Source organism: Podarcis melisellensis (genome assembly GCF_964234715.1).
Source record: "Podarcis melisellensis genome assembly, chromosome: 6".
Taxonomy (NCBI): domain Eukaryota; kingdom Metazoa; phylum Chordata; class Lepidosauria; order Squamata; family Lacertidae; genus Podarcis; species Podarcis melisellensis.
This window is the reverse complement of record NC_138538.1, coordinates 80952138-80963939: the sequence shown is the minus strand read 5'-3', so window position 1 is coordinate 80963939 and position 11802 is coordinate 80952138. Positions and strand designations below refer to the sequence as shown.

Below are 11802 nucleotides of genomic sequence, written 5' to 3'. Positions count from 1 at the left end.
TGGCCAAAGTATTGAAGCCTCAGCTTCAGGATCTGTCCTTCTAGTGAGCACTCAGGGCTGATTTCCTTCAGAATGGATAGGTTTGATCTTCTTGCACTCCATGGGACTCTCAAGAGTCTCCTCCAGCACCATAATTCAAAAGCATCGATTCTTCGGTGACCAGCCTTCTTAATGGTCCAGCTCTCACTTCCATACATCACTACTGGGAAAACCATAGCTTTAACTATACGGACCTTTGTTGGCAAGGTGATGTCTCTGCTTTTCAAGATGCTGTCTAGGTTTGTCATATTAAATTGCTGTGTTGGCACTTTGCGATAAATGAGTGGGTTTTGGGTTGCAGTTTGGGCACTCTGTCTCCAAAAGGTTTGCCACCACTGTCCTATACCCTTTTAAAATGGGGGGGGGGGGTTATTGGGTTGTTGTTTTCATTTTGATTATTATTTATTATTCATTTATAAAACAGCAAAATATATAAAGGGAGCAAGAGGACTTAAGACTGGGAAACAGAGAAGCAAAAGAAACAAAATCTATCCCTAGTTAGGGAACATGCACAAGATAATGTTATTGCATTATGGGCGTACCAGAGGTATATGATTGCTTACTGTGGAAAACAGGACTAGAAAGGCTGATTTGACAGATACTTTCATTGGGATTTAAGGACATAAGAAACAGATCTTTACTCCCAAATTCCAGTAGCCACCAGCGCAGCCACATATCTCGATCTGTGGGGCTGTTAATATGCCAAAGGGTCAATACGCTTGTCTGAGCATATTCACAAGCAATAGTAATAGTCAGGGACATAATTTGGTCTTTCAGATTTCAGCAGTGTCCTATGTGGGGCCCAAATTCAGCAACCCCCCCCCCCCTTCTGTTCTGTTCAATTCACCATGTCATGGTTGTGATGCCCTGTGATGCCCCAGACTCAGTGCCCAGTGCAGCAGAACTAGTCACACTGATCTAAATCCGCCTCTGTAATACTACAATCCTATAAACGTTAACCCAGAACTAAGTTTCAACGTACTCAATGGGGTTTCCTCCCACAGGTATGTAAGCTTGCTACTAGTACATTAAAAAACCAATAATTTGTATGCTATGCGTTTTTATTATATACTAACAAAGGACACAATTTTTTTAAAACAAGTGCTTTCATTTTTATTTTTTAATGAACATAATAGCCCTACAAGCTTACAAAAATTCACTGCAGTTTTACACAACTAGTGAATTATTTACAGCTGCTGGTCCTCACTGAGAATTCAAAAGTCCAGAGCTGGAAATGTTTATACAAAACTCTCGGGTTACTGTCTCCTGGTGTATTTCTTTACTTCCTATAACATTTTCCACGATGCTTTAAAGTAGAATTTATTGAAAGTGAAGCAGGCCTACATCTATACTCATTGTATCAATCCTTAAAAGTTACAAGTGTGTCTTCAAGGAAGTAGGCTTCCAATTTTAGGTCCATGATCCTTTGTGAGCAGGTGCATATAATCCATGGGGAAATCTATTGGTGTTTGTGAAGAAGTAGCTTGATTTGATAATATTAAAAATAAATCACCAATGAATTTTGAAGATCAGGTGCTGGTTAAAAATGTCTTCTGTATGCTTCTTTCAATTACTTTTGTTGTCACTGTTAAATAGAAAGAAAGCAATGAAAATGTAAGGTTACATACATACATACATACATAATTATTTTTCGTGTAGATACCTACTAAGAGTCTTTGATTACTTTATTATATTAAACTGGTTCCATATGCAAGCAACACTATGTAATAATTATAAGATGGTTTCAAATTTTTTTTGGCTAGAGTCACTCAGCAGACACTGATAACCCCATTGCACAATCATTGCTGCCATTATTACTTTCCCAATTATCTGTGTTGCAATAAAAGGTCAAACATCATTTTCCGTGAGTGATGGCATTAAAAATCACATTCCACATGTACAAAATATGCCTTGTTAGGCAAACATTTCTGATATTGATAGGTAAACTTTAACACCAATTTAAAGGGTTGGACTCAACCCAAGTTTTTTTTTAAAAAGGTAAAGGACCCCTGACAGTTAAGTCCAGTCATGGATGACTCTGGGGTTGCAGTGCTCATCTTGCTTTATTGGCCAAGGGAGCCGGCGTACAGCTTCCGGGTCATGTGGTCAGCATGACTAAGCCACTTCTGGCGAACCAGAGCAGCGCACGGAAGCGCCGTTTACCTTCCCGCCAGAGTGGTAGCTATTTATCTACTTGCACTTTGACATGCTTTCGAACTGCTAGGTTGGCAGGAGCAGGGACCGAGCAACGGGAGCTCACCCCGTCGCGGGGACTTGAAAAACCAGTCAGAAATCAGGTGCTAATACAGACTCAGTCTTGCACCGCAAAGAAGAAGAAGAAGAGGAGGAGAAGTTTGGATTTGATATCCCACTTTATCACTACCCGAAGGACTCTCAAAGTGGCTAACATTCTCCTTTCCCTTCCTCCCCCACAACAAACACTCTGTGAGGTGAGTGGGGCTGAGAGACTTCAAAGAAGTGTGACTGGCCCAAGGTCACCCAGCAGCTGCATGTGGAGGAGCGGAGACATGAACCCGGTTCCCCAGATTACGAGACTGCCGCTCTTAACTACTACACCACACTGCTGCTGTATTTATGATACCAGCTGAGATTTTTTTTTGGGGGGGGGTGAATTATGGAACTATCCTGGGGAACATTATGAATCCATTCATTCAGAGTGAAAGAGCGACAAGAGATGCTTACTCCACAATGTGATGATTCTGATGCTTAGGAGCACTGAAGTTTAAATGGTCCTGGTGAATTTATTCTAATGGCTGAGTAAGGAAGCACTAACACACTTGTGGCATTTCATACCCAAAGGTGGATTGTGTCATGGCTTAATTTGGGCTTTACTTGTGGCAGCAGAACTACTTTTTCCTCATTTTAATTCTCCCTAAGACTTTGAGAGAGAAAGGAGAAAACAGTGAAAGAAAGGGAAGGTGAGAGGAGAAAATAAGAGATGATGAACAACAAAGAAGAGTAACTCTGGGAGGAGATGAGAAAAACAGGTATAGATGGATAAAAATTGAAAATATGCTGTAGACCAAGAAAATTTCAAAGACATTTATTTTGTAATGCACATTGCTTTCTATAGCTTAACAAAAATCACAGCTATGTGTGTTGAATTTTCTGTTATTATGCTTTAACTGCAATGTACCTACAGGTATACATCTTGGGTAGTCCAACTTGCCCTCTCTACATTGGGCTCTGAAGGGAGGCGAGGATGGATCTTTCTGAAAGCCCCTTTTGCAGTCAAAATCTGTCACGTCTCCAGATGCGAAATAGATTTTATTAGCGTATTTCCACTTCAGCTGTATATTGTTTCGATTCATATCTTCTTCAGTTGCTGTACAAGGAGCTGTAGAAAGGCACAAATCATGTCATCTAAGAGATTAATTTGCAATGAGGAATTCACTTGACCAAAACGAAAAACAAAAACCAACAGCCCTTTGGATTGTGTCTAAAGTTAGTCATACTCAGTCAAACCCACTGAAATAAATTGAGATTGAGAATGTGGTCCCATCAGTGGGTCTCCTCTGAGGAAAAATAAGTAAAGTTTCTGTCAAATGAATAAATAAATAAATAAATAAATAGCAATTTGAATATTTTTCCCATTAAAACCAATTGGGAGTCACAAGCGTTAGATTTTCTGAGTTGAGATTCAGCCAATGTGAAGAAATCATCAGTAGCAGTCCACATTTAATTGGGTGCTTTCTGAATTGGGGTCTGATACCAATATTATTATACTTTATAAAGCAGTATGTGGCTGTTGTCATGGTAGCTATGAGGTCCTTGAGTCAGTCTACACTATGCAGCCTCAGCATGTAAATGAAGTCTCCAAGCACAAATATCGCAAGGGCTGTCACATGGGAGAGGGAACAAGCTAATTTTTTCCTGTTCTGGCTCAAACCAATGGCTTCAAGTTACAAGAAAGGAGATTCTGACTAAACACCAGAAAAAAACTTTCGGACAGTAAGAGCTGTTCCACCTCCCTCGGGAGGTTGTGGACTCTGCTTCCTTGAGGTTTTTAAGCAGAGGTTGGATAGCCATCTGCCATGGATGCTGAGATTCCTGCATTGCAGGGGCTTAAACTAGATGACCCTTGGGGGTCCCTTTCAACTCTATGATTCTATGATTCTATGAAGTGCTTGGGGATTCTCCAGTACATCTCCCCAGATCATCTCCACTAGCTTAAACAGAGAGGCTGGTGAACATCAGATCAAACAGTACACCAACAGGACCCCTGTTTTGTGTCTCTGGCCCAACAGCAGGAACAACTCAACCCTGGCTCCCAGGTGGATTGGCTTCCTGGAGAGGAAGATAGCAGGTCAGCCCCCTCATCCATGATCAAGTCATGGAGGAATGTTTTATTGAGGCCTATCAGGGCATTCAGTAACAGCAGAACAAGATGTGAGGGTTGCCTGTAATGACAGCCCAAATTTTGTCAGAAGATGCAACAACCGTAAGATATCTCCTGTCCCTTCGCCTTACCTGGGGTAAAGAACAATATGGTCTCCACAAGTGGTTATTGTTAATGTTCTTCTTAAACTATTGATTTTTGTCCAAAACATTACAACGTGAAGTTTGAAGGCTCATTATAGATGTGATTAACCTTAAGGCCCATCTAATAGTTTGTTGATGCAGCTGTTTGCAGGCACTGAGACACTGAGGGGAATTTGAATTCACTGCTGTGAGGAAAGTGGAAAGTCAGTGTCTGAGAGGAAAACCTTGCAAAGGGAAAGACCCACATGGTTGCCTATTATCAGTAAAGGCGCCCAAAGTTTGGTGGATGGCTCACTTTGCTTCATGAGAGAACTACCTGTAGTTCATGGGAGGAGCTGGGATGGAGGGTAACTAAAAGTGTGTAGTAAAGCAAAAACACATATAGAACAATGCCAACTGCTGACACCACACTGGTGCCACTAGGTCACAAGTTTTTGAATTTATTGAATATCCTTCAATAGAATCGAAAAAGCAAAGATTTAGAGAAATTTCCTGTACCTGTGCATGTTGGTGTGTCTGTCCAATGCCCATTGACACATTGTACATATTCATCTCCTTGCATATTGTAGAGAGCTTGGCACTTATACTGTACATATGCCCCTGGCATATATTGTGAAGTTGATGTGCCCAGAAAGTCTCCATTTTCAATAGGAGGTGGAGGACCACATTTTCCTGCAACATCTGTGGTGATGCATTGAAACAGAAAAAGGATTCTATCACATGGCACTTATTAGGATTACACATATGACTGTGCACACAAGCATTTCTAGAATTCAGCTTCTACATCAGGAAAAAAGAAAAATATCATGCAAAGATTTAATTTAAAAAGGAAGAAAAGTTTTAATATACCTTTTATTGAGCTATGTATATCTGCTGGGTGAAATAATCAGTGAACAAATTGTCTTTCTAATGTCTCTTCAAGTGTGGCTGACATTCCATCAGCACCTCCTTAGTTGGTCAAACAGACCAATCATTAAAACAACTAGAACCTATTTTGACATGTATCTCATTGGGAAGAGGTGACGGCTGTCCTCTGAATTTTGCTCAGCTCTTCACTATCAAAATTTATCATATTCTGCTGTTTTTGAAAATCTCTTTCAGTATCTTGCAAGTGTCTATTTGTAAAAATTGATTCTGCAGAAGCATAGAAGTTTATAAAATGCTGGTGCCTGAAGGTCTTGTGTTTTCATAAACACCTCTGTTAATTTTCTCCTTTCTGCCTGTGATGTCTGGAACTCCTGCCCCAAACATGCAACTTGGGGGTAGCCAGTGTGATGCTATCTAGGTGTTGCCGGACTACAACTCCAATCTGTCACAGACTGGCCAATGGTCAGGGGAGTTACAGTCCATCAACATCTTGAAGCACTAAGTTTGCTGCAGTTGAATGGGGGTCATTCCACTGGTTCTAAAACCGCCTTTCCCATGAAGCATTTGGCTTTCTGCTTAGCAATGTCTGAAGTGGGATGGGATGAGGCAGGGTGCACCCCATCATTTTGGGCAGACATATTTGAAGATGACCTATTCATCTCTCTCTCTTTCTTGCCTTGTCCCCGTCCAGATTTTGTCCTCCATGTGGGTTTTCCAAAGCCATCCCGTTGGGTACTGTGCAAAGCACAGTAGATGAATCTTTAGTCTCATCCAATATTGTGTTTATGTTCCTACCTCTCCAGTCTACTAAAGTTCAGTTTGTAAGCTCTTTCAGGAACGGACCTGTTCTTATTTTTCTGCATGGTCTCCCCTCCACCCCCACTCTTATGCTTTAAAGCACCTTATGCATTGATGGTGTAAAAAACCCTAATATTATTCTTACTTATGAGGTTATAAGGGTTAGCCAAATGGTGGAACAAATGTCCAAATGATCCACAACACATATAACAACACAACTCTCACCACCTCAAATGGCATACTTCAAGTACACAGGCAGCTCCCAGTCATCTAGAGCTGAGTAATCCAGCTGAACAATTGACTCAACAATTTCCTAGAGAACAAGAGGGCACGTGTGTGTCTTGAGAATGCATCAAGTACTATAAATTCTAAACGGCCTTGGTCCAGTATACCTGAAGGAGCATCTCCACCCCCATCGTTCTGCCCGGACGCTGAGGTCCAGCACCGAGGGCCTTCTGGCGGTTCCCTCATTGCGAGAAGCAAAGCTACAGGGAACCAGGCAGAGGGTCTTCTCGGTAGTGGCGCCCGCCCTGTGGAACGCCCTCCCATCAGATGTCAAAGAGATAAACAACTACCTGATATTCGGAAGACATCTGAAGGCAGCCCTGTTCAGGGAAGTTTTTAACGTGTGATATTTTACTGTATTTTTGGTTTCTATGGAAGCCGCCCAGCCAGATGGGTGGGGTATAAATAATAAATAAATTATTATTATTATTATTATTATTATTATTATTATTATTAGAATTTATTATAGAAAGGTTGAGGTATCTCAGTTCTTCTGTACTTATTACAGTTCAAGGGACACTGGCTACTAGTGCTGGAAAAGACAAAAATACTTCTAGTCCATCCTTTGCTATGGATCACAGTCATCTGAGAGGGAGACTGGAAACAGATCAACATAGTCTAGATCAACATGTGCCACAAACAGATGATTACATCGTAAATAGCTCAAATTGATTTAAAAAAGCATCGCAAGCCACCTTGTGCTGTGGGAGACCAATTGGGTCTGCATGGATTTCTTCCCACCCAATCACAATCGTGATGATTGGTCAATGAAGGAAAACTACCACCTCCAACTACTGAGTGATCCCATAGAAATCTCCATCAGGCCCATTTTAGATGAAGCTTGTTGGTTTTCCCATAGTATACACTTCAGTCTTGACTCCCTCTGGTATATTCCTCATAGCCCAGAGATTAGCAGAAGGTAAAGAATATATGACAGTCCAAGACTATGCAAGAATCCACAGAGTGCAAAATTTAACATACAACTTTATTTTTAAAAGGAAGGATGTTATATTCCTCTCTTTTAGAATACAGTGGTACCTCTGGTCACAAACTTAATTCGTTCCGGTGGTCCATTCTTAACCTGAAACTGTTCTTAACCTGAGGTACCACTTTAGCTATTGGGGCCTCCCGCTGTTGCCACACTGCCACTGCCACACTGCCACTGCCACCACCACACAATTTCTCTTCTCATCCTGAGGAAAAGTTCAAAAACCCAAGGTACTACTTCTGGGTTAGCGGAGTCTGTAACCTGAAGTGTCTGTAACCCGAGATGTCTGTAACCCGAGGTACCACTGTATTTTTAAAATTGGACATCAAATACCTATGCATCTTGGTGGTTCTGTCCATTCTTTGTTCACACACTTTACTGTAAAAGCTCCAAAAAGGCTGTATCCGTGGTGACAGCGATAGCGCACCTTCTCAAGAGGCAAGTACCTTTGCTTGAGATCAGTCGTAATCTGACCATTAGAAACCCGGGGTGGGGGAGGGCATGTTACATCTGAAATGATAGAGAAAGCTTCTTCAGTCCTTGAAAATGCATTCTGTTCCCACAAAACAGCACCTACCAGTTTGTTCCAACATTCTGGTTTTTTTTTAAAAAAATAATATTTTATTGAATTTTACAAGAAAAAAACAAAAGAGAATTTAACAATCCAACATAAAAATCCACAAATATTACAAAGAAAAAACAAAAAAGAAGAAAAAGAAAAACACATAAAAAACAAATTTAGCATAAAAAAGAAACTCTCTTTCAAATTTGTAGCCTTCAAAACCTTATTTCCCTTACTTCCACCCACTTCCTTTCTTGTATTCCACTTAAAAATTTATTCAGCAAGATCATTCTTATTCATTTTCATCCTTTATCCCTCCCTTTACACTCTTATTTAACTTAATCACTAGAACCCCTTCTTTTCCTTTTCAATGTCCTCAACATTCAAAAGTTTTACAATGTTTTTGTAGATAGGCTTTAAACTTCTTCCAGTCCTTTTCCACTTGCTCTTCTCCTTGATCTCAAATTCTGCCGGTCATTTCAGCCAGTTCCATATAGTCTATTACTTGCATCTGCCATTCTTCCAAGGTGGGTAGATCTTGCGTCTTCCAATGCTTTGCGATGAGTATTCTTGCTGCTGCTGTAGCATACATAAAAAAGGTTCTATCCTTCTTTAACACCAACTGGCCGACCATACCCAGGAGAAAGGCCTCTGGTTTCTTCAAGAAAGTATACTTAAATACCTTTTTCAGTTCATTATATATCATCTCCCAGAAAACCTTAATCCTTGGGCACGTCCACCAGAGGTGAAAGAATGCCCCTTCAGTTTCCTTGCATTTCCAACATTTATTATCGGGCAGGTGATAAATTTTTGCAAGCTTGACTGGGGTCATGTACCACCTATATATCATTTTCATAATATTCTCTCTTAAGGCATTACATGCCATAAATTTCATATCGGTGGTCCACAACTGTTCCCAGTCAGCAAACATAATGTTATGACCAACATCTTGAGCCCATTTTATCATAGCAGATTTTACTGTTTCGTCCTCAGTATTCCATTTCAACAGCAGATTATACATTCTTGACAATATCTTAGCATTGGGTTCTAACAATTCTGTTTCCAACTTTGATTTTTCCACCTGGAAACCGATTTTCCTATCCAAATTATAGGCCTCTCTTACTTGAAAGTAATGTAACCAGTCACGCACCTTATCTTTAAGTTCTCATAACTCTGCAATTTCACTTTATCTCCCTCCTGTTCCAAAATTTCCCAATATTTAGGCCAGTCAGATTCCATATTAAGCTTTTTCAAAGCCTTTGCTTCCATAGGTGAAAGCCACCTTGGGGTTTTATTTTCCAGAAAATCTTTATATTTCATCCAGACATTAAACAATGCTTTCCTGACAATATGGTTTTTAAATGCTTTGTAAACTTTAGCCTTACCGTACCACAGATATGCATGCCAGCCAAAAACATTATCATATCCTTCCAAATCTAAAATGTCCGTGTTTTCAAGAAGTAGCCAATTCTTCAACCAGCAGAAAGCTGCTGCTTCATAATATAACTTAAAGTCCGGCAGGGCAAACCCCCCTCTTTCCTTTGCGTCAGTAAGAATTTTATATTTTATTCTGGGCTTTTTGCCCTGCCAGACAAATCTAGAAAATTCTTTTTGCCACTTCTCTAAACAGTCCATTTTGTCAATGATTTGTAACGTCTGAAACAAAAACAACATTCTTGGCAATACATTCATTTTAATAACAGCAATTCTACCCAGTAAGGAAAGCTTCAAGTTTGTCCAAATTTCAAGATCTTTTTTCACTTCTGACCAACACTTCTCATAATTGTCTTTAAATAAATTTACATTCTTCGAAGTCAAGTCCCCCCCCCCCAGGTATTTTACTTTTTTCACTAATGTTAAGCCTGTTTCTTCCTGAAACCTTTCCTTCTCTACCGGTGTTAAATTTTTCTCTAAAACCATAGTTTTGAGTTTGTTCAACTTAAAACCTGCCACCTGACCAAATTCTTGTATTATTTCCAGAGCTCTTTTAGAACTAGGGATTGGATCCTGTAATGTCAATACCAGATCATCTGCAAAAGCTTTGAGTTTATAGTGTTTAACTCCGACCTGTATACCCTGAATCTGTTGGTCCCTTCTAATCATGTTCAGCAAGACCTCCAGGACTGAGATAAAAAGCAACGGGGAAATTGGGCAACCTTGTCGTGTCCCTTTCTCTATCTTAACTTCTTCTGTGACTACATTGTTCACTATTAATTTTGCCTTTTGTTCTGAATAAATCGCACCTATACCGTTTCCAAACCTTTCTCCAACCCCCATCCCTTGCAAATTTTTCCTCATAAAACTCCAAGAAATATTGTCAAAGGCTTTCAATGAATATCAATACAGCTTTTGTATTAATATTAACTTGTAATTTTTCCAAAATGTCTATTAAATTTCTCGTATTATTTGACAGTTGCCTGCCTGGGAGAAAGCCAGCTTGGTCTTTATGTATCATTGTTACTAAAACTTTTTTCAGTCTTTTAGCCAAAATATCAGCAAAAATTTTATAATCCACATTGAGTAGGGGTATGGGGCGGTAGTTCTTAAGTTGTGTCTTTTCTACCTCATTTTTCGGTATAAGCGTGATGTAAGCTTCTTTCCACGACTCCGGCGCTCTTTTCCCTTCCATAATTTCATTGCAAACCTCCGTTAGAGGTTGAATTAAATAGTCTTTCATATCCTTGTAATATTTGGAGGTTAGCGCGTCCGGGCCTGGAGACTTGCCTAGCTGCAAATTCTTGATGGCACCTTCGACCTCCTGTTTAGAAATTTTATCATTCAATATTAATTTATTCTCTTGAGATATTTTTTGTAGTCCATTTGTTTCCAAAAATTTCTCAATTTTAATTTCATTCTGTGGCCCTTGTGCATACAGTTGTTTAAAATATCTCTGGAAGCAATCTTGAATCTCCCGTGGGTTTTGTATGTTCCTTCCATCTACTTCAAGGTTAGTCACAGTATTTAATTTCTGTCTTTTCTTCAGCTGCCAAGCTAGCAGCTTTCCACACTTATTGGCCGACTCAAAGGTTTTTTGTCTCATTTGTTTAATTTTCCATTCTATGTCCTGATTGACCATTTTCAAATATTGTGCCTGGTAAAGTTTAATATCTCGTAAGATCTCTTGAGACTTGGGTTTAGTTCTTAATCTCTTCTCGCCTTCTCTAATTTTCTCTAAAATCTTTTCTTTCTTTTCCTCTTGAAGTTTCCTCTTTATAGCATTTTGCTGAATCAAAAAACCCCTCATTACAGCTTTACTTGCATCCCAGATTACTCTTTTTTCCACAGTAGTCTTCAAATTTATTTCAAAATAATCTTTCAAAGTTTTTTGGGCCTTCTTAATAATTTCTGAGTCTCTAAACAAGGTGTCATTCATTTTCCATCTGAAGGAACCAATCCGTGTTAATTTCATATCCATCCTCACTGGGTTATGGTCGGAGCAAATTTTTGGGCAGATCTCCACCTTTCGAATCTTGGGTGCCATCCCTCTTGTAATCCAGATTTGGTCGATTCTTGTCCAAGTCAAGTTGGCTTCAGAGAAGAAAGTCCCCTCTCTACCTAGGGGATTTTTAGTTCTCCAAATGTCAATCAAATACATATTGTCTGTCAGTTCAAAAAAGGTCTTTAGTAATCTTCCATCTTTTGTGACTACCTGTCTTTCAGATTTATCCATGTATGTCGACACAACGCCATTCATGTCTCCCATCAAAATAATGTTTTGGTCCATAAAGTCCATTAATGTCTCATGCAGTTTCTTGTAAAA

At 39.6% G+C, this 11802-nt stretch overlaps 1 protein-coding gene across 4 annotated transcripts in view; it reads right to left on the bottom strand.

Annotated features, from left to right (window-relative positions):
* Positions 1-1082: 1082 nt before the first annotated feature.
* The window catches only part of LOC309371834 (complement factor H-related protein 1-like), a 28355-nt gene continuing 17635 nt past the window's right edge, over positions 1083-11802 (bottom strand). For 2 of the 4 annotated variants that reach the window (XM_081914896.1, XM_081914899.1), the window contains 3 exons: positions 7814-7990; positions 5041-5223; positions 3088-3397 (listed from right to left, as the gene is read on the bottom strand). In XM_081914896.1, coding sequence (XP_081771022.1) covers positions 3135-3397; positions 5041-5223; positions 7814-7990 — 623 coding nt within the window. In that variant the 3' untranslated portion in view covers positions 3088-3134. Of the gene's footprint in view, positions 1625-3087; positions 3398-5040; positions 5224-7813; positions 7991-11802 lie in introns of those variants that run through there. The other 2 variants (XM_081914897.1, XM_081914898.1) reach the window with 2 other exon arrangements.